The sequence below is a fragment of the Lycorma delicatula genome, chromosome 2 (assembly GCF_047948215.1).
Source record: "Lycorma delicatula isolate Av1 chromosome 2, ASM4794821v1, whole genome shotgun sequence".
Classification (NCBI taxonomy): domain Eukaryota; kingdom Metazoa; phylum Arthropoda; class Insecta; order Hemiptera; family Fulgoridae; genus Lycorma; species Lycorma delicatula.
The window spans coordinates 18862802-18887719 of NC_134456.1; the positions used below are offsets into that span (position 1 = coordinate 18862802).

The following is a 24918-nucleotide window of genomic DNA, read 5'->3' on the forward strand; positions in this document are numbered from 1 at the left end:
GTTTTAATTTTTGTATCTCACTTCTGCAATCTTCTGTTAACATCATACCTAAATACTTGTATTGTTTTACTTTATCATTTCTTCCTTTTTTTTCTGTAGATATTCAATGGTTTACTGCTTTCCAATATTTTTACTTTCGTTTTCCTATCATTTATGTCATATTTTCTTCTAACTGAAATCATCCGCTGAATATACTTTGCAACATCTTCTAAAAAAATCCGAGTCAACTGGAACCTTATAATTATTTTTTCTTTCTTCCCTTACGCTGATTTCATCACCTTAATCTAGAGTATTTTTTATCACATTTTCAATGAACATATTAAACAATGTTGGCTCTTACCTTCCTCTCCTCTTACAAATGCAACTCTTTAATCTTCTATCTTTCCACTCTACCCGATGGCTTTTTAACTTAAGGGTAAATGAGAGCGTAAAATAATTCGTTCTAGTTGAAAATAAAATGTATGTTCAAACTCAAAAAAGGTAATAGCTGCTGGTAGCTACTAGCTGACTATTTTTGTAATTATTATCTATAATTTAAATTATAGATATAATTTGACTAAAACCTGATAAACACAGAAATCAACAGCTCACAATTTACAGTAATCTTATGTTAGATCACAATTTGTTGCCAGTTATAATCCGTGATACATCTTTGCCGATAACTTTTCAAGTTCAGCAATTCGCTTCGTAATAACTGTAAAAAAATCAAAGTTGTTCTTATTTTATAACCAATCACTTTTTTGTAAAATTCCTTCGTATTCATTATTTTTATTAATCTGTTAATCATTATAAATTTATTTTGCAGATTTGTAAGAAAAAAATGAAAAAATTAACAAAGGTTATTCCTTGTTATTACATTTTAACGTAATTGAATTTTTAACCTCGTGTGAAAAGCGCAAAATAATTCTAAAAATATGGTCTGTTAATTACCAAATAATCAATCTCATTGTCTTCACCTAATAAGTCCGTTTTTGGAATAACGGATTTCCAGTTATTGGAAGTAATAGCTTTAAATACGTTAATTTTAAGATTTTTTTTTTAAATTTGTAAAATAATTACAATAAAAAGTATTACTGTGGCGAAAACAAAATGATATTTGAATAAAAAATTATTTTAAAATAAGTGTTAGTAAAGTTACTCATCTCTATTATTTTTATAATAATGTACTGCAACACTAGATTAAAATATAGCATTTTTAATGGGTTGGTATGAAAGTAATTTCGATTTTGTAGTAAGAAATAAAACTCAATTTTTTTGTGCAAAGAGTAAATTTTAACCAATTATATATGTTATATTTTGTCCGATAATCTTTTACCATCTTTCTGGAAACTTCATGATTCTGCACTCACAGAACTTCTGGTCCTTATCAGCAAAAAACTGAACAGAGTGCGATTATCATCATTAGTGAAACTTCTACATCTGATAGTGTAAGGGCTACATATGGATAAGACATCATTTCTTGACCGAACTGCAATAATTTTCCACGAGTTATCAAAGATATGTGCATCGTCTTGGTGGAACACGATTCCTTTGCGATTTGCCAATTCTAATCGTTTCTTTTTTATTGCTTCCTTTAGTTTTGTTTGTTGCTAACAAAACATCTGATTTGATCGTTTGGTTCCTTGGAAGTAGCTCAAAATATACAGTACCTTTGTAATCCTACCGAATTGATAGCATGATCTTTTTTTGATGCGATTCAGTTTTCGATTTGTCTTGTGCCAGTTCATCACGCTTGAATCATGATCGTTTTCGATCGATATTATAGACGATCCATTTTTTATTACAGAGATGTTTCGTTTCATAAATGGGTCGACTTCGTTTCGTTTGAAATGCATGTCGCAAATATTGATTCTTTGTGTTAAGTGAATGCGGAACCTAAACATCGAGCTTCTTGTCAATTCCAAGACATTTGATGTGCTTTTCAATTGTTATGTATGATACATTTAACCTCTCTGCAATCTCTGGCACAGTTATATGATGGTCCGATTCCATTATGGCTTTGATCTGGTATTCTTCGACTTCAATAGGTTGACCAGAACGATGGTTATGTTTAAACGAAAAATTTCCAGAATAGAATTTTTAAACAGATTCTGGCACATGCGTTCTGTTAGACGATGAACCCCATAAAGTACACATATCTCTTTGTGAGCCTCTGCAACTTTCTTGCCTTTAATTAAATAAAAACGTAAAATACGTCGAAAATGTTCGTTTTTGCAGTCCATGTTGACCTAAATTAACAGGTGCAAACAAACTTATGCCCAATTTGCTTCTAAAGTGTGTTAAGATTGACAACTGTCAAATACCAAAAGGAAAAAATCATAACATTGACTAGCTACCTACTTGTGAAAACCGAAACTACTTTTTTGCCAACCCTAATAATTATTAATTATAGTTAGCACAGTAAGGTTTGTTTTCGTACTAACGACTTTATATCGCACGCAATGACATGAAATATTTATTTACAGTTTAAGTACAAACATCATTTAATCCGACGTAACACTAATATTTTTTTTATTATACCAACGAACGTGACAGGTTTTTTTAAAGAAAACCTTGCTGCATAAACCTATTATGTAAAATCCAAATGTTATAACAATAATTTTAATTACTATCTTTTAAGATAGATAGATAATTTTAAGACAGATCACAACTCCTAACTACTCAGTTCACAGATTCTTGAAAATTCTTAAAAATAAGGTTTCTTCGAAAAATGTATATATGGTCCTAATTGCGTGTGTGTGTTTGCTTGATTAAAGTCACCTTGTTATATAATTATTGTTAATATTAAATAATCTACGCGCCACTCTAGCTACGCTGTCTCACCCTATTTGCGTAATATGTTATTTTTAGTCGTTTAAAATCCTTTGTAGTAGTGCATGTTCTAGATTTTTTTTGACTCTACCTTGATTCTTTGATAGTGTCAAAAAATAATAATAATATGTATTGCCTAATTAAAAGTTGTTCATCAGGTTTCAAACTTAATCCAGTACTGCAACTTTCAGATGATTATCTGCCTTTTTAATAGCCCATACGACAAAAATTATCAACCTAGTCAAACTACTTCATTAGTCAGAAACAGGCATCCATGAATTTAGATCAGCTGAGATATTACAGCAGTCTTTTTTTGAGATCTCGTCCTTGTTCAGCTTACATAAATGAAAATTGTTATTTAACTTCTCGACTTGAATGGAAAGACACACATGAATAGAGATAATTAAATTAATTTAAAATTTCCAACAACAAAAATAATTTAAAGAGCATAATGAATGCCTTCCTTCTTTACCATTAGGTCGTTCTATAAATCATTGTAGCAAACCTCCCGTGGATTAATAATATCTTAATGAAGAACAAATCTACAAACTGAATAAAGGATAATTATTAATAATATCAATATAAAATACACAATATTTGAAAAATGGAATACATTCTACCACATAGAAGCTGAGAAAAAGATTTTTTATTTACCCTTAGAAAAGAAATGTCACTTAAACATAAATTGTCACAAGAATGCTCTGGGTACATAAAAATTGACTTGCTTTTAAAAACTGAAAATTATTATTCCAAAGGACCTTTTGGAAATAATTAGTAGTACCTTCATCAATGGAGATATTTCAGCACTGTTATTAGTATACCATTATGGTCCTTCAGAAGAAGTTCCAAAAAATTTGAAAATTAGATGTTTAATAAGCTATTTAATAATTTTTCTTAAAGTATCAAAGTATGGTGATCCTAAGGGCCACCATTTTTGATTTCGTCTGCACCGTTCCTTGTTTTATTGCAGACCAGTAACTGTCGTCAGTAACTGTTTAAATTTTCCTGCTTTTATCTTTTCCTCTTTAATTAGATCTTCATATCTTCTCCTGCCTTCCTTATGGAAAGAATCTCGGCTGCCTCCGGCAGAACAATCTCAGACCTGACTGACCACGACAAGTCTGCGAGAGTTGCCTTCGTCTTGACGTACAGGGTCTCAGTTCTATGTTTAGACTATATTTGGACATACGTGCGCCATTCCGCAGGCGCAACCATATGATAGTAATGCCCCGACATCCTCCTCTCACACTAATATTCTTCAGACATATGCAGCCGTGTCCTGCCCGTATATCTCCACCTGTGCAACACCTAATCCCCCGTCGTTATTTCGCTTTATTTTGGCAAACGCATAAACAGAACCTTTAACTCAACTTGTTAAAAGAGGTTAGTTTAATCTTCAGATAAGTTAACATCATCAGGAAAGTTTAATCTTCAGATAAGTTAACATCAGGAAAGTTGATAAAGACACCTTCCAAAACTTGGGGGAATTAAGAGTAACAAAGTGTACAGTTAAGAAAAAAAACAAATGCCATCCATTTAACCATTTTTTTTAATATAATGGAGAAAACTGCAATCCAATTGGTAGAAATATTTATTTGTAGTTAAGAAGGTTTTGTACAATCTAGACTTTCTATCTTACTGCTGTAAGCACCATAATATTTCTCACTTAACCGCTAATAGTCATTTAAATCAATCAGCAACAACATTTATTAGCAGTAATATTTTATCTTTGTACTATGAATATAAAATTTGCATAAAATATACTTTAAACTCTTTAATTTAACATTTAGGCTGATGTACTAACAAAATTTAATTTATTAAGAGGCAGGTGCAGAAACTATCCGGTTATGAAAAAAAAAAATGGAATAAGTCTGTTCATGAAAAATGAGAATTATGTAAAATATGATGTATCAGTTGGCATTGTTAGATTTATTACATTTTTTCTACATAAAGTTTTTTTTAAAGTTTATTATAATGGATAGACTCCACATCCTCAAGAAGTTAAAGATAGTTAACTGATACAAAATTAATATAAATATTGATACACAATTGATAATTCTGAGACAAAAAACCTATCATAATGAGATAACTTGGAGCTAATATTTTTCAGTTTATTTTTCAAAAATACAGATCTCAGGAAAAATTCTCTATTAATAAAGAATAAGTACGGATAACTGTTTTAATTTTAAATTTAATAGATCCATTGAGGAAATCAGGAAAAGCAAATCTAGTAATACCAATGGTGAAAAAGCAGACTTGGTATTATGCTATTAAAAAACATTATGCCAGTTTTTCAAAAAAACTAAAGGACCTATGGAACAACTATTCCATATATGCATGTGTTTGGTAGAAAGTTTTCAAAAACAGGAATTTCTGGATTCAGAAAGTTAACAGAATTTTATCTTAGATATTTTGAGTTTATGGTTGGGAAAGGGTGACGTAAGCTTAATGGCTTTACTCCCTGTATAACCACATACTATTTACACATTAGGAAGAACATAAGTAAAGTATTGTAGGGTAATACTAATACATAAGTATTGTATTGTTTCTGTCACATCGTACAGTCATTCCAGTTTTTCTAGTATAAAAACTTACTTCATTAACTTTTATATAAAGCTGTTCCTACAGAAAAAGCAAGTAAATGTTTACTACGTTAATTAGTTAAATTTTTACTATAATTTAATTAATGTAACTATTAGAAGCCCATATTTAGACATAATTAATTCATCATGAATCAACATGACATTTTCCAAATAAATTCTTATATTTAATTATAATAACAGCTTTATATGACTGACTGTATTATACTTCTATTTCTATTTCCTGAGTATCTGAAGCTGTTATTTATTATACATAAGTTATTAAATAAATAATATGGGACCTATAGGTACAACTCTTGTTTGTGAAGCGACATGTTGTATGTTACCTATTACAGCCTACATAATAATGTAAGACTGATTACAAGCAGCACATAAATGATGATACAGGAGGCACAACCAAGGAATTAAAAATATCAAAATTTAACTGATCAGCTAGGTTGCAATTTGTTATGTAAAAACTAGCTTTTAACCTTTTCACTGTCCTGTTACTCCTATAGGGTTAAATTGTCAAAAATATTTTATTTACATTTATTAATTAATTACTAAAATAATTAACATTAAACTGTTATGCATCACTTTTGAAAATCATTATTTTATTAGGGATATCAGATTAGATAAATAATTAATTTCTGTTAAGGAAATTGCATTGATTAATAAATTAATATTACATTGAATTAGAATAGTTATGAATAGTAATAACAAAATAAATTCTTTAGGAAGATCAGTAAATAAATAAATATAGCAAATGATGTAACTAAATAACAAACAAAGTACTAAAGATATTGTCAGAACGTGTAACAATCTCTTGGTGAAGTAAAAATTATCCTATCATTTCTGATGTACTGGGATATAAACATTGACGGATGCCTGTATAATGAGATAAGTTTATAGTCAATAAATATTTAAATTTTATAATTATTTTTGTTTGCAGGTCAAGAAATTTTACTGTCAGATATAAAAGAGTTACCATGTATAGAAATTGGAAAATTCATTTTACGCCTAGACGTAGAACAACCTTCATCAGAAGTGATGGAAATTGCAAGAAAGGAATTACGTGAAACACCAGAGCTTGTAAAAGATTCAATTGAGGCACTTAGAGATCTTTTAAAAGGTAGATTTTTATAATATTCATATGTAATTATAAACACAAATTAACATTAATAACGGTGATATTTAAAGTAAATATATACCATTTTCTTTAGTAAATAGTCTTCTCTTTACAGAAAAAGTTAAAGTAAATTTCACTTTTTCATAAGTTTTTGAAATTATCTTGTAATATTTCTAATTTACATTAAATCTTATTCTAAAAATAAAATAAGTATTTCTTTATTTATCAAAATAATTTCCTTTTATTAATATATTTTTATTTAAAAAATGCATTACATGTTTATTTTGTACTGTGTAATAATAAAATTCAAATTACACTACAAAAACAGACAAAAGCAAAAAAGAGTAAAACGCTATGCTTCTCTCTCCCTCTCACAATCACGCGTGCGCGAACAAGCGAGAGAGTGAGTGTGCATTCATGCGTATGCACACACATACACACACACACACACACACACACACACACACACACACACACACACACACACACACATACACACACACACACACATCTATAGTTGTTTAAAACACTTACATTAATGTAATATATATTACAAAATAAAGTAAAACAAACACCAGATAATAAAACCACTTCAGAAAACTTAATGCAGGTTTAGTTACCTAATATGGTGTATTAGTTAACAACACATAAACAAAAATTAATATTGCAAAAACCAGATTTCTGTATATTTAATTTTAAATTGTGAAATAATATATTCTTGATGTGCTCAGTTTTTTATCATAACTACCACTTCATAATACACATGCATTAAGTAAGGAAAAAAGGGTATTAAAGATAAAAGATATGAATATACCAAAGTAATGTATTGTATCCAAAATCAGTTGAATAAGAAACCACCCGCAACTAGATGACCTGAAAGTAAAATGGCTTATGATTATACAGCTCACTCAGTTTAAGTTCTTAATTCATCTGATTTTATTTTCAGTGCCTAGTTAGGGTCAAAAAGTGGTGTTTATTTAATTTCTCATCACAAACAATAGATAATCAGATCCCAGTGTTTGATCATTTCCCTGCTCTCATACCATTATGTTTATTACCTTTATAATATTATAATTATATAACCTTTATTAACCTTATTATTATAACCTTTTATTAACCTTATATTAGGTTTATTACCTTTATTAACATTATAATACTGTAATATAATTAGAATAGATAATTACAAAACACAGTATTATACGACATTCAAAACTTGTATATTTTAGGTCTCATTGACCCAGGAAAGACTTCAAGCTTTCTCATAAATTTTGATTTATCTTAAAAAATTTGCTATATAATCACCACACTGAAAATGCTACCCCTTGATCTCTTGGTCATAAATGCCAATTGTCTGTAATCAGACTCAAAAAAACTCATTATTAATTTCCCTGTATGTGAGTGAAAGGAAATTATTCATTTAATTCCATTTTCTGTATTTACAGATGTGTTTTATACATCTAAATTCTTTCAGATTTTCTATTAATTAATAATAATAAAAGAAAATTTGATTAATGAAAAAAATAAGGCTGAAGTTGAAGAAAATTTAATTCTAATTCATCATTTTCTCCTAGATCAATCAACCTAATGAAGTTTGGTATTGTCATGATGAAACAACAGTTCTCTAGTCAGTCAGTCAGTGCTATTTTGAATTGTGGCCTAAACAGAACTTACCATTTGATACATCCTTTACATCACTTCTCATGCTTTGATTTGGGTTGGTAATTATGACCCAATATTTATTCCTAATAACTAATCCAATTAAGCTTGTCTTCTCTCCTTTATTGACATCCTAAAGAGATGTAACAAATATAGCCCAACTTATCTCATTTTCTATTTATCAGCCAATTGTCTGAGCACCTATCATCATTACCACTTTCTGGAAATTTTAACGATTATGTATTATGCTAAGATTAAGATTGAGCTGCCTAAATCTGCTATAATATTACCAAACTTATTAAATGGTATACCATATTTTAAACAAAGAAGATCATCACAGCATAAAACAGTACTGCAAACAAACATTGTGCTGTTATGAGGGCACAACTCAGTGACTTTTTTAGGCGCTGCTGCTTATTGCAGGGGTCCCCCATATCAGCAGCTTGCCGCCATGTGGATTGGGCTTCTCCAAGGGACTGGTAAGGCTGAGATGTAAGATTGGATGTTCCAAGCTTGGCAGGCTAGTTGGGATCGTTCCTTCACCGGGCAGTGGACTCACCGACAACTGATTCCACAGGTGAAGCCATGGGTCAGCTGTAGGTTTGGCGAGATCTCCTATTGGTTGACCCAGTTCCTGTCTGACCATGGCGTGTTCCGGGTAAATTTGAATGCACAACAGCAGGCTGATGACCCGTTTTGTTTATCCTGTGGGGAGCTCGACACTCCAGAGCAAGTCATGTTTGCCTGTTGGACCTGGGACCTCAGGGAGCACTTGCAATGTGAGTTGATTACTGGGCCACTTAGAGTGGAGGGTATCATGGGCCATATGCTGGCGAAAGAGGTACAATTCCATGTTATAACTGATTTTATCACACGAGTCCTTCAACAGGGCTGCTAAGGCATAGAGGGGATGAGGGACAGCACCCTGCTGAGCCATTATTCATTTGTGCATGCACAGATGGGTAGCAGTGATGAGGCACAGGGACTCTCTCATCCTCTTGTACAAGGCATAAAGACGGAGCCCAGCTCCTAGGGTGGGGGAACAGAAACGACATAGTCGGGCCTGGTAACCTTACTCTGGGAGTTAGAGGCAGGCGTTAATAGTAAAGATCCAGCCGGCTTATAAAAGGACACTCCCCCGGATTGTGTTATGCTTCAGTGTGGAATCCAATTCGGGCAAAAAAAAAACTCAGTGCCTTTATTAACCATTATAATAATATTAATATAATCTATAAAAAAATGGATGGATTATAATACCATTATTTTTTGTAGATTTTTCATTTTTAATTAATGTTATTACTAATATTTACATTTTATGATTTCAGAGGAAACAGGTTTGAAATGTCCACTTGATAATGATGCATGGTTAATACGATTCTTAAGACCAACAAAATTCTACCCTGAGAGCGCACTAACCTTAGTAAGTATTTTTATCACCTTTACATTATAAAATTTATTTTAATAAAAGTTGTAAAAGAAAAATTATATTTATGAGAACAAACTCCAGAAGAAATAATGATTCTGAGAAAGTAATACCACATAAAGATATTATATTCTTGAATTTAATTTGGAAAAATATCATAACAGATATGATAGTAACAAAGCGGATTTACTCCTGAAAAAAAAAACTTTAAAGTTTTCATACAAGCAAATTTATCAGTCACACATTTTGGTTTAATATAATTTGTTAAATAATAACCAAAAATAAAATTAAATAGTTATACATCTTTTTTCTCTCAGTTTATTGTTGTAATTTGTTTCAAACTTATAATGTTATACACTGGCTGCTGTAGCCCTAAAACACTATTTACCAACCTATTGGCTGATGCAGACCACTATGCAGCACATAGTTACTGTTAAAGCACATTAGTAACTTAAAGCATTTGGTATTAGCAATAAAATTGTAGCTAATTACAATGTATAACAATCAATTATTGAGTAGTACATATTTATGATATTCAGTATTTGTATATATCTTACTCTTAATTTACTAGAACACACAAATAAAAAATGTATAATATGCTGATTTACACATTTACCTCCCTCTTGGTTGAAATTTATTTAATAAATCTAAGATATTTTCTACAAGCAAGAATTATCTAAAATTTATTGTGTAGGCTATCGTTATCAATGCTTATTATCTTAAAGAATAAAACACCTGTGATACAAAAGACTGTAAAGGTCACTCTGTAAAAGAACATCAAAATTATCATTAAGTGCTTCCATTTCATATATATATATATATATATATATCACTAATTTGTTATCAGAAATGTTAAAATATAAACACCTATAAAAAAAAGACTGTAAAGGTCACTCAGTAAAACAGCATCAAAATTATCATTAATTGCTTCATTTCATGCATATATATCACTAATTTATTATCAGAAATGTTAACATGTAAAAGAGTAAAATGAAATATAAAATAACTGCATATTAAACTCCTAGTTAAGCTTTTCAGTATGAATCTGAGTAAGATATTAGATTGCACGTTTGATAACCAGATGGTTTAACAACACTTGAGGATTTTAAATAATAGAATTATGGAAATTAAAGTGTCAAGTAAGAATGAAATGTAATAAACATAGTCATGTTAGATTCACCATTTCCTGTAGATAATTAAAAAAAGTTGGAAGCAAATTTACTGCATAGTGCTGACATTCATTTACAGAACTTTCATGACCTAGATAACTAGTAAATATAGCTAGCTATTGTATTAACAGCTGAGTGCAATGGAGGTGCTACTTACTTTTCAATGCTTAAGTCCATTATACTACTAACAAAATTCCTCCTGAAGCAAAAACTTTTGTTACACCTCAAGTCAAAAAGTTACATCAATTAAAATAGTACAGAAATATAGTTCCATTGACAATGATAAGTAGATATGATTGATAGTAAGTATTCGCTAAACCTGGCCTAGGCTTTGAGATCATTTTTAAAGGATGGGTCAATTTTCAAATTACCCTAATCCTGAATGTTGTCTGCCTTACTTCAGTAGAAAGGAAATTTTCAACTGAATAAACACATTTTAAAATTAAAAAAACTGTTATTGCCTTTTTTTAAAAAAAAGAATGTTTATTACATCATGGGTGTGTCATATCATGAATTTAGAGCTTACATATGATGGTTTACATTCCTATAATCCTGTTCTACCTCTACAAACCTATTTGTTTCATTTCTTGCTTCAGAATTATGTGTTTAGATCTCTTTCAAAATGCATTAACCTAGACTTGATTATTGCTCCATAAATAATCAAGAAACAAGGTAATTGATATAAAACTATTAATTTTAGACACTTTAATACCCCCACATTACTGTAACTTATGAGAATTCTATAAACATTAATCATAAGAAAAAAGCACCATATAATAATGTATTCCATACTTCTTATATTTTATTTATTTTTTTAACAGATAAAGAATTACTACCAGTTTAAGGTTAAGCACAAAAATGTATATGAAAATTTATTACCCTCAAGGGAGAAAAATGTATTTAACCATGACATTCTCACAGTTTTGCCTCGCAGAGATCAGTTAGGAAGAAGAATATTAATACTTGAACTGGGAAGTAAGTATCATTAAACAATTAATTTATTCACAGACATTTCCAGTTGTTTATATAATATTACTTGTGCATTACTATTGACTAATCCTAATAAAAAAAAATAAGCTTAACTTATTTAACTTCTTTATCCTAATAAAAGAAATAACCTTGAATCAGTAAAATTGCTAACCTAACCTAATTCTAAACTAATTTCCATGATACCTTGAACAAGGATAATATCTTACAAAATAAAAAAATTAAAGCAAGGATAAAATGTCAGAGACCAATGTCATAATTAATTTAGTAGTTAATAGGTATTAACTGAAATTAAATTGTGACTTAGATGTATATCTGCTTGTTGTAATATAGTAGTGGCTAACAATCACAGTAGTTGATGCCACTTAAAATTAAACAAGGTAATGATAAAGAGGTATACAAACACACAGCTATAAAACAGAATTACCAACAATTTATAAAATTTAATTTAATTTAATTAATTTTTTTTATTTAATTTTTTAAAACTTTTAATTAAAGATTTGGATGGGCCATCCCTAGAAGATTTTTTCAGAAGCAACTCCATGGAGACAATGAGGAAATAAACAGTCATAAGATTGGAACAAAATACAAAATACATTAACATGAACAAAATACATAAAATCTGAAGAAAAAACTGAAATACAAATAGTTGAAAATTATTTCAGTACATGAGTATTTTATATTTTCATTTGCAAAAAAAAAGTGTCTATATTAGTCATTAAAACTTTCACAACTGAAAAAATGTAATACAACTTCTGCCAAGATATGCCATGTTTATGTACCACACATCATTAAAGGAAAACAGATTATCTAACAAGACAAAATCCTTTTGAATTTATCTACCTGAAGTCAGAAGTAAAAACTAACAGAAAAATTGTCAGAAATGAAAATAAACAAAAAATATAAGTAAAAAAAACACATTTCTTATGAAATGAAAAAAAGATTACTTCAAATTAATATTATTTTTATTGATAAAATTTTCCTTTCCTTTCTGAATTTCTTATATTTTTTTAACTTAAATATCATACATTTATGAAATATTTGTAACTAATGAATTTTTTTTAAATTCAATTGATGTCCTGTAGGTAACTAACACTTTTAATATCCAATAATAAACAGAAGAATGTTTTTCTCTCACACAAGAAAATAACATACAAAACTTACAATTCCCACTTATATGTATACTTAATTTAACATTTGTCAATTACTTTATTAAAATTAATTATGTTCATTTTATTCCAAGTTCCAGTGATGAACAAAGCAAAGATGTCTCTTATCTCTTATGGAAGCTACTTCCATAGTTCCGCTATTGTACTTTGGTAGATTTAGTACCCTGATTTGCAAAAGTATAAGCAATTCATTGAAGAAAGCAACAGGAAATCATTTCACTCATTACTCTGCATTGTTAGTGTTTTATGAAATGCCATCTAACATTATTGAGAAATGATATAGCATTAGTAGGAGTAACTAGTCTAGTGTCAGGTTATCTAAAAACATCTGGTTATGGTAACTAACTGACAACAATCATAAGAAATTACTTTAGTCAGCTAAAAAAAATCGTTAAAAAAGTTAATTACCTTAAATATGTGTATGATTTAAACTGATTGTTCCAATTATCACCAAATGATTGTTGTTGTTTCTTTTCAGAGAAGTGGAAACACAATAAATGTTCATTAGATGAAGTATATAAAGGTGCAGTGCTTTTCTTAGAAGCAGCTATTTTGGAACCTGAATCACAAATTTGTGGTGCCCAGGTCATATTTGATATGGATGGATTAAGCATTTCTCAAACATGGCAGTTTACACCACCATTTGCCAAAAGGATAGTAGATTGGTTGCAGGTAATAACTTGGCTAAAATATTTTTCACTTTTAGAATAATATTTAATAATTAGGCTAACATATTTTTAAAAAATCCTACATTATTGAGTGTACTGTTACACTTTAAGACATGATCTTTATCTACAGGTAAGAATTATACTTTATAAACTGGGAATAACAAAAGATTCAAAAATGTGTATTTCTCTACAGTTATTGACATAATAATTCAGAAATTGATGAAGATATGGAATGAAAAAACTGCCCTTTACTAGTAATTCATCCAAAAAAAAAATTAAGAAGTTGGACATTAATATAACCTACAATTATAAACTAATGTTATTAGATATTATTTAAATTCTGTTAGTATATATACTAACAATCTTACTAAAGTGGCTGCAGGTCACTCCTGAAAATGACTGTCTTTTTCAAGGAAAACAAACATGCCATATCAGGCTTAGTGGAAAGTTCCCCGTTCCTTCTTCACTGAGCCAAATGTAAGTTGAATATCAGCATGTTAAAATGCAGGTAATTTTCAGCCCTACAACTTGACACATTCATTCTATTCATCACAGGGACTGGCTGTATCATAGGAGGCTGTACCATTACTAACAGAGAAAACAACTCTATTGATGCTTGTCATACGTCAGCCGATGTCCATGTGCAACTACCATAATAAATACTGCAGTTTATAGCATAAGGCCCAAAGCAGTATTGATAAACAATATTAATTTTTTCACAGTTAGCTGAGAAAAAATTGTTATATACACTGTTTCAGCTCAGTAGGATGAAATTATTTATACAATGGACAGTTTCCAAGATATAGGTGAAAAGACATTTGACAGGTAGTCTTATATATGAACATGTTTACATATTGATTCAAGATACTGTGAACCTACCAAGATTATACACAAAATCTAAATGAATTCAATTCAACTCATTAACACCACTGGTTGTCAACAGTTGCATTAAATTTCTAACGGAAACAAATAGCAAACAAAAAAATAAGAATAACTAATTCAATTAGGAATGATACAGGTAATTTAATTATAAAAAACCAGTATTCTGGTACACTATAACTTATCTTTGCAAGGATAATGTATTTATTTACTGAAAGTGATTTATTACTTATTTTTATTAATGTAATACAGCTGCGCTTGGGGACAGATTAATTTACTAAAAATAAATAAATTAAAAAACTTAAATTAAAATTTCATTTAATTACTCCAGAAAAAAACAGACTAAAAATTTGAATATTGTAATTATAAATAAAGACTGGGGCATAAAAGTAAATTCTGGTTGATCTAGACTTACTAAATGGATCTACTAATCCAGGCCAAATAAACCTCTGTATGCCAAGTCCACATGTGTGTTAAGGAATTTTGCTTTCAGTGGAATTTACATTAAATTATTAACTATAGTATTCAACATAACAGCGTACATACATTTGTGTACACTAACAGTTTTAAACATGAACTAATTTTTAATAAAGTAATATTAATTACTTGAGACTAGTTATAAAAACATATTTCATTTTCAGTGAATCAAAATATGTTATGAATATGATAACTTTAATTTACATTTATGTCCATTTATATTATTTCTTTTATTTTAGGATAGCATACCGATGAGAATTAAGGGAGTACATATTGTAAATCAACCTTATGTCTTTAACATAGTATTTAACCTGTTTAAACCATTCTTAAGAGATAAACTTCAAAAAAGGGTAAGTGTATTTTTCTTTAAAAAACGTATATATTTTTTACAATTATAAATATACAACCAATAATCAGTAGAGAAGTAACCATGCTATATTAATAAAATAAATGGTTATGAACCAAGAAGAAGCTTACAGTTACGATATAAGCAAACAAAAATGTTTACAATCTTTTATTACTTCATATTTGAAATACTCAAAACTATAAAGAATATATCTCCAATGAAAGAAGGCTGGAGGAGAGCTAGAGAATGTACCTTAATTACCAGTAATGGAAAACTAGAATAAAGAGATTTATTATCACAGTCACTCCCTTTCCCTTGAATAATATCAACACATGTAACACATTATCAGTAAAACAGTCCAGGAGATTTAATTTACAGTACAAATCAACCATCAGAGATATAACTGATTTTTATTGTAAACAAAAAAAAAAAAAAAAAAAAAAAAAATTGTTCTGTTTTTTACAGAACAATTAACTGTATGGAAGTACAACAATTTTTTTCTTATTTCCTATCAAGTGGTACATTTTTCACAGGATTAATTTTTTAGCTAAAATTTATCTTAACTGTAAATAATATATCATTTAGTTACATAAGAAAAAAATTTGTTGAATCCAAAATACACACTTATGAAAATTGTTGTTTCCTCTGGAAATTTTAGAAAACTTTAAACCTTAGTAGATAGCAAGATGTTGTACAAAAGAAGCTCCTCTGGCTCAAACAACAAGGAGAAGAACCATAATGCTAGCTATTACAGAAACATATAATTTTTTTAAGTACTCATATATAATAGTTATCACCACATGTTAAAATAAAAAGTAAGAGCTCAGAAATGTAGATTGCACTATTTAAAGCATCTGTAACACAAACATTCTGAATAGATCAATTATATCCTGTAAACTGTAATATGAAGTTTACTTGACAGAAATGTTTCACCTAGCTAAAGATCTTAAGATTGCCATTCTCTCTTTTTCCCATTTAAGAGATCATTGTTCTCTTTTTAATGAGTATAGCAATGTCTCTCATTTAATAGCCTATTGTAAAACAGGGAAAGATGTAATTATAAATTTAGTATAATTCTGATTATGCTAACATAAATGACTTAAATGTATTTTATTGAGCACGTCAATTACAATTTTGCTTTAAACTAAATTATATTAAACATACAACATGTACAACACCAATATTTTAAAGATAATATTGATAAATCTCAATCAAGTTTTTTCAGTAATACTTAAAAAAAATAATCTAAAACAATCTTTTCACTTGAACTGAGAAATGAATGGTTCACTAAAATTTTAGTTTTGACTTTAAATTTGTTAAACAATAAAAACATCATGCTATTTTACATAGAACAATATTTAACTTTGTCCTTGTCTTTGGACTGCCACTAAGAAATGTAAACATGTACAGTCATATTATTTGCTCTTGGGACTAAGGTATACAAAACTTTTGATTTCTTATATGTTGTTTTAAGAAGTAACTAATATTTTTTATTTACATGCAAACATTCTTTGTTTATTGTTAAGATTATCACTATGTTTATACCATTACTTAAAGTAAACTATGTTTACTTTATACCATTTTGTACTTACATTAATTTACAAATCACTTTTGTTTACAGATAATATTTCATGGTACTGATCGTGATTCATTACATCAGTATTTAAGCCCAAAATGTCTACCAGAATGTTATGGAGGAACACTTGATGTTCCACGAGTTAAAGGAAATGAATGGTTCCAAGTTGTTTCCTTACTGGAAAAAGAATATGAAGGTAAAATTTTATTTATCTTATTATATATAAATAACTGCTAGTTCCTCCGCATTTGCCTGTTCCAAAAAGGACAGGTGTCTCAGGGAGTTAAAATCTTACGAGACTGATTACACTCAATTTAAATGACTGTATCAATAATAAGAACCAAATATATATATAATAAGGAACAGAAAGCTGTAGGTTAAAATTATTAATTCAATTAATTAATTAAAATTAATCTAAGTTAAAATTAGATTAAATTAATTAAAATCTATTCTGTTTTACATTAAATATAGTTTATATTTTATATATATAATAATAAAACTATGTTTGCTTTTCATAGTCAAAAAATTTTACATTGGAAAAAATAGATTTCAGGAACCTGGAAAATTGGAAAATTGCCATTCCACAGACCTCCATGGTGAAGTGCTTTTAGTCCAAAAGCTTCTGGATTCAAATCCTGATCAGGCTTGCCATTTTTCCATAAGCTAAAAAAATTCATCTAACATTAAAAAACTGAATGCTTTATGTAGTAATAAATAAATAAAAGTAATATAACTCTAATATTCTTTGAAATTAACCTTCAAAAAATAATTAATTTTTTTATTAATAATAAATAATCAGTTTATTAATTATAATAAAATAAAAATAGTATTTTTAATTATTTTCAAATAAAAAGTCATCCAGAAAAATTACTCATCTAGAAGATAAGAATAGCAATATGTGGATAAGACATCATTTAGTTCTTGTCCCCCCAAATAACGTACTCATTTATATATTCATACCATATATTCATCAACATCTAGCAGGAAATTAAAATATCTCTGTCTTTCATATATAAGAATCTAGATTCAAATCCCAGACAAACTTGTCATTTAATTTATCAAAAATTATTTATTTCAAAGTAAAGAAGAACTGTAAACTGGGAATCATTTCAAGTTAATAATGTGAATAAATACAACCAAAAATTTGAAAATGTGGATAAGAAGGAATTTATGTCAAAATGAGTAGAGTTGATAGAGATATTTTTAAAGGGTAAAACTTCACATTATAAAATAATGATCTTTGCCAAAACAGATTTATTGAAAGTAATAGAAGAGGGACAACAAAAAAGTGTAAATTGAAAGTGACAAAATACCAGCTACATTTGCATTTAGATATTAAACTAATTTATTTTTACAAGTCCCAATTACTTTTATTATAAAATAAATTGATTATATTTTACACAAAAACCTTAAAATGAGAGTTAAAATCTGACAGATTGTTGATACATGAATAGATATAATAAAATATCCCTTAACTTTACAACTGAGGCCCAAAGTAGGGGTCCACAATTTGAAAACGTACTCAAATGATTGACTAGCCTGCCAGGTGAGTCCAATGGTCAAACTTGTCATCGCAAAATGAGCTGATTTTTGAAGTTGAGAGTTCTTGGGTTCAAGTCCTTGTAAAGATAGTTTGCTTTTATAAGGATTTGAATGCTAGACTTTGGATACCAGTGTTGTTTGATGGTTAGGTTTCAATTAACTGCATGTCTCAGGACTTGAATCTGTTCCAAACTACATGTTTACTGTACATTTACACTTACAATGCACTACATCTGCAGCTATGTCAGACTTGGCAAGCCAGTAGCAGTAATTGCATTTCCATATACAAACACATCCAAATCCGGCAATAGCTGGAAAATTGGTTAGAGAAAACAAACTCAACTTTTTAAAATTATTATTCAGAAATATTACTTTTATTTTCCACAGCAAAAATTATGAACCTTATCAAAAAGAGTAAGTAAAATGCTGTACTTGAAAGCAATTTTAAAATATTCTATACACCAACAAGAAAAACAATTCATTTGTGTAGCAATAAAATAAAAATTTGTAATATTTCCTAAACATACCTGTAAATGACATGAATGTGGTCTATTACAATGATCTTCACTACCACCATTTATTTGATCATAACAATTATCAGAACTTTCCTTTTAAAATTCAGATATTATGTTTTATTTATTACTGGCCTACAAACCTAAGTCAACATGAACATCATGTTCATTTAATTTCGTATTCATCATGTTCATTTAATTTCTTGTTTGGCATTTAATTAGTACAGTTTTCTTCTTTTATATTCGCATAAATGCAATTGAAGTGTTTGTTATGAAATTTGTTATTTTCCATACAGTATAGACATTAACCAAGCTAAATATCTCCACCTGTAATATTGTCTAAAATCGTTCTGTTAACTGTCAAAAATAATTGACCAAAATAAAAATGTATATCAATTTTTTTGTGTTAATTAATACTGATTATAAGGAATTAAATAATCCTTAATAATTATAATAAAAAATAATATAATGAATAAATAATATTGATTATAAAGAATTAAATAATTCTAAATAATAATAATCAATATATAATAATAATAAAAGTCAAGAGCAATAATAAAATCCAGTCAAGCATGACATTTTTTGTTCTACAAAATGTTCATTCCATATTCTCACACAAGGCTTCAGAAAAAATATAAAAGTAAATATCTGAATTACTTTCAGATATAAATTATTACGTTAGACCTAAGCAAGAAATTAATTTTTAGTTGTTAAAAATGTTTATATCCTTAGAAATGGATTAATATTAGTTAAATAAATGTAATATTTTTAAGTATTTCATAAATATTTTTGCTCTTTGAATGTAAATTAATGTTGCCATTGCATTGCAGTTCACAATATTATTGATAAAATGATTGTTCTACATCATAAGAAGTCAGTCTAGGATATCTTAAAAGTGTTATATCACAAACATAAATATTCTCAATAACTGGAAATGAAAACTCATACTTGTTTTGAGTAAGCATTTTGAATAAATATGACAAAATTTGTCTGTGAATGAGATTTATATATATATATATCAAAGACAAAAAGTATAAAACCATTTACCACCAAGAGTGCAGAATTTAATAATGCTTCTTACCTTATGTTTATTATTTAATAGCGCTTTTGAGTTTTTCCTCATTATCAGTTTCTTTTTTTTCAAATCACACATAAAATTCAAACATTAAAATTACATCATATAAAAATATATAATCAAAATTAAAAATATAAAGTTAAAAAATTAATAACTTTTTATTATGTAACTAGCCACACACAAATATAGTACTGTACTGAAGTTATTTGCATTTATTTAAATTACATAAATGTGCTGCTATCTAAGGCGGTTTTGATAAGAAAGTCATTATCAAATTCTGTCTGTACATTAATCAAATTAAACCTTTGCTTATACTTGTACATATAATATTTTTCCAAAATATTTAATTTTATTATTATTATCACACTTATGCAACTTCTACTGTATTTAAATTTGTATCCGAATCTGTGATAGAATGTTTATTGATTATTATAAGATCTAAAATGTTCTGCAAACCATGTCCTAAATGATCTACTAGTTTTACCAGTATAAATTTTGTTACAATCATTGCATGTTATTTTATATGTACCATACAAATTGAATCCTTATCATCATTATGCATTTTTAAATGTTTTATTATATGATTGTAAGGTCTATAAACTATTTTATATATATATATATATATAATATTTATAAGATATATATATATATATATATATATATCTTCATTACAAGGTACAACTGACAGTTTAACATTTCCAAAGCCTAAAAATCAAAGAGGGAACTACATGGATGATAAATAAATGGTTGTTATTTACATTTTTATCAACTGAAAATATTTTGTTACCTGCTATTATGTTGCAATAACAGTCCGAATAGAATGGTGATATCATATTTTGACAAACCAGTAGGTTTTTTTATACGCCATTTTTTTTTATACGGTACATTATTTGCTTATTTGGTTTTTTTTAATTTTTTGTAATTTTTTTGCAATTTTTTGCAATTATTATTATTAAGTACTGCATTCTTTTAATTAACCTTTGTACTTCTTTTTCTTCTGTGACTGATAAATTGAGTTGACAAACGGACAACAAATTTAAAAATTTAGCATTTGCATGAGAATGTTTTAAAATATGTATCGTTATTGAAATTTTTTTAAACAATTAGTAATCATATTTTAAGAATCATTTATTTATTTCAAAGAAAGTATTCAGTTACCCAAAAATCACTGATCTAGACGTGTATTTTTATATTAACAATATAAAATTTATAAATATAAATATAAATATATGTATATGTATATTATATATTTTTTCTTTTACAGCTATCAACTCATATGGATATAAAACAGAAAAAAGTGATAAAAACAAAAAGGAAAAGTCATAGTGCAGAACAGCAATTGGTATTATATAAATCTTTATCCTTAAGCAAAAATAAGAAATCAATAAAAATTGCATAGAATAATATTTTACTTAACATAATTAAATTTAAATTAAATATTATGCAAAGAGCAACATAAACAATTTTGATATATTATAAATATAAATTTTATTTACATTATTGTTAAGAAAAATTTACATACATATTTATATCAATGAAACTAAATTAAGTAATCAATACCAGTTTAGACTATTATAATTTTCAAAATTAGCTTCAAAGATTTTATACTAAACTTCTGTTTTATAACAAATTCAACTGGAGTCTACGCTGTAAAGTATGAATGAATAAATAGACTTCCTTACATTATGACGCTGAATATAATGTTTTAAAATTTAAATATAAAAAATCAATTTTTTTAAAAAATATACTTTTATATATTCAATTATTGTTAGAAAAAGCATATGAAATCTTTTAATATGAATGCATATTTGAAAGCATTATCAAAAGTCATAATCTCTCTTTATTTCAGCAGTGCAAACTTTTAAAAACAGTGCAAATTTTTTTATTAAAAATAAAATAATTTAACAGTATAAATTCATAATGTCAGGTAATATATTTAATAATGAGCTGTTGTACTTTGTTACGAGACTGACAATAAATTCATTAATTTGAATGGTAACATCATTCCATTAACTAAAATAAAATTAATAAAAGTAATGTAACATTATAAGTATTTGTATATAAGTATTTTAGTAATTAATATTTACATAATACCTAAAAATTTATTTTTATTTATTACATTATTTAAATGTATTTAGGTAATTATTTAAATAAAAAATATAATTTTATAATATATAAGTACAACAGTCATGAGAACATATTTTTCTCTTAATTCATTGAAACAAATTATGATAACTATTCTGGTATTTCTAAAATAATTCTAATTAATCTGTAATTATTAAAGAAGTCATTAAAAAATCACAAATATTTTTGAAACAAGATGCCTCAAGTTCATAAATCAAAATACTTAGTTTAGATAAAAATTATTGTTATTACTCTAAGGAATTTTAACATAAAATAGAGATAATTTTGCTGTCAAGTTGATGATAATTTTTCACAACCACAATAATATTGTAATAATAAAAATGGGGTTCAGTAGATACGTCATCATTATGTTTTACCTGCTTCTTTTGTCTTCTTTATACAAAATAGATAACTATGAGTAAGTTCTAAGATTTCTGTTTACAGTGCCATTTAAATTTCATCAGTAGCCTCGGCTGGAATTAATTATTCAAAAAATTATTAATTAAATATTTTAATAATATATAAAAGTTTTTTTTTTTTTAATAAAGTAACATTCATTAAATATTAAAATCATTTAATTTGTATATTAAAGTAGATAGATGAGAAATTTATGATTATTAGTAGTAAATAAATTTAATCAACAAAATATACAAATTAAACATAAAAAAGAAAACAAGGATTAGATGCTGTACACAAATGCGTTATTAAAAAAATTAACAAACAAAATATTAATTTTTTTTTTATTATATAAAAACAAGTAATCATTGTTTTCAAAATTCATTTTAAGAATCGTAAATAAAGTGACTGAATATTTTTTTCAATAATCGAAAATAAATAATTGAATGTAAATGTACGGCACATATGTACATTAGTATTTTAATTACATTATTTTGTGATGTTGATAAGTAACTATAATTTAAGCTCATAATATATTGTGTAATACATTAGTCATAATTATTATATAAGGGATTGCATTTTTTTTACAAATAATGAAAAATATATATATATATATATATATTAATAGTAAGTGAAATAATAAATGTTCAGAAATTAATAAATAAATTTATGTACTTATATACATGCAGACTTTTGATTTATTTTTATTTCCTTTTGCTTTAAATTATTCTTATACTTTATCAATTTAATATTAGTTATACATTTTTTTATTAATAGTTAATATAACAAAATCAACAATACATTATATTAGAACGTAAAAAAGAATTCTTAGTCAGCTAGAGTATAGTTTTTGATAAGGAATATAATTCACCATTCATAGTTCAATATAACATGCAATACATATGTTATCAAATGTCTGGAAAATGATCTAAGAGAATACTTATCAGCTCAGATCAGCTGGTCAACACTGATTTTACACTAATCATGAAGGCAAATTATTACTTTTGTCTAATGTCTAAGCTATAATCACTACTACCTTTTTAATAACTATAATTCTGCCTTGCTCCCCCCACATTTCAGTAATACATTGTGGAATGGAGGAACCTGTATTATAGGTAATAAATAAACACAATTTTGAGGAAGTAAAATAAGTATTTCTGAAATAAAAAAAATTCTGTAAACCTCCAGATAAATCACAAAATTGCAAATTGTAACACTAAATCACTAATTGTAACACTTTTAAATGAATCTAAAGTAGTATTAGCATAATAAAAAAAATATATATAAATGTATAAATTGGTATTTGAACGTAAACATGTTTAAGATCAGACTTTTTAACTTTTATCCAAAATAATAACAAAAGTCACATCAAGCTAACATGAGGTTCATCTGGATATATCCAAACACATGGAAGAAATTTGTTGTCTAGTGAACTGAATCTAAACAAAATTCATCTATCAAGACTTAACGCACTAGATCACATCTAGGATTGTAACTCAGGACCTTGTTCCACTACAGATGACCCCTTGACAGTCAACCATGAAAGATCTTTTAAGAAATATTCCACCAGCTGAACCAAGCAACACCAGAGTTCAGAGATGGAAGGCAGCACAAACAATCAAAGACCATCAGACTTCAGAAAATCAAAAAGCTTATTGGAAGAACCTGCAATAACAAAAAGTATCAGAAAGATGGGCAGTGGTGAATCATGCCCAACAAAGCATGTACAAAGAGTTACAACCCATCACTGATACCATACATAAGAGGGAACTAGGATTCATTCGACATATTATCATCAGGATGCAAGATTTGAGAGTTCTGAAACAGCTGGTACAATACAATCTTCACTTGAAAAACACAAAGACAGGATGCAGATGGATCAGAGAAATAAGAGAAGATTTGAAGGAAATTGGCCTTAAACCAGAAGACACCACAGACAAGATAAAATTAAATGAAAAAAATCAAGAACAAAAACACTTACAAGAAAGAAACTCACCATACAAACATTTTCAATACCAGAAAGGGCAAGGGGATCAGAACATATGAAAAAGTACTAGAACCACAAGACTCGAACACTCCCTTCGAAGAGACTAGTTAATTGGCTGACTAATGTGATCCTATGCAGTCATAAAACATGAAAAAAACTGATATTTATTTCTTAATAAAAATAAGTTACTCCAACCATACATCAATTGAATAATTGTTTTTTTTTATAAATTTATTATTTAATTTTTTGCAGTATCAGCTGCACAATTTCATTTGAATCATATTCATTTCACATTATATAAAATACTCTAGTTTCACATAATAATCCAGAACAAATTGCTATGATCTTCATTTGCTGCGATTCAAATTTATAGTATATTTTAAGACAAATACATGATTTTTTTCAAAAATCAA

The 24918-nt window shown here is 27.6% G+C and overlaps 1 protein-coding gene across 2 annotated transcripts in view; it reads left to right on the forward strand.

The window, feature by feature from the left end:
- The window catches only part of LOC142320519 (alpha-tocopherol transfer protein-like), a 131989-nt gene extending 109327 nt beyond the window's left edge, over positions 1-22662 (forward strand). For both annotated transcript variants that reach the window (XM_075358393.1, XM_075358394.1), the window contains exons 2-8: positions 6343-6522; positions 9501-9595; positions 11589-11742; positions 13402-13595; positions 15187-15297; positions 16915-17065; positions 21263-22662. In XM_075358393.1, the coding sequence (XP_075214508.1) occupies positions 6343-6522; positions 9501-9595; positions 11589-11742; positions 13402-13595; positions 15187-15297; positions 16915-17065; positions 21263-21324 (947 nt within the window). In that variant the 3' untranslated portion in view covers positions 21325-22662. The remainder of the gene's footprint in view (positions 1-6342; positions 6523-9500; positions 9596-11588; positions 11743-13401; positions 13596-15186; positions 15298-16914; positions 17066-21262) is intronic.
- Positions 22663-24918: the final 2256 nt, after the last annotated feature.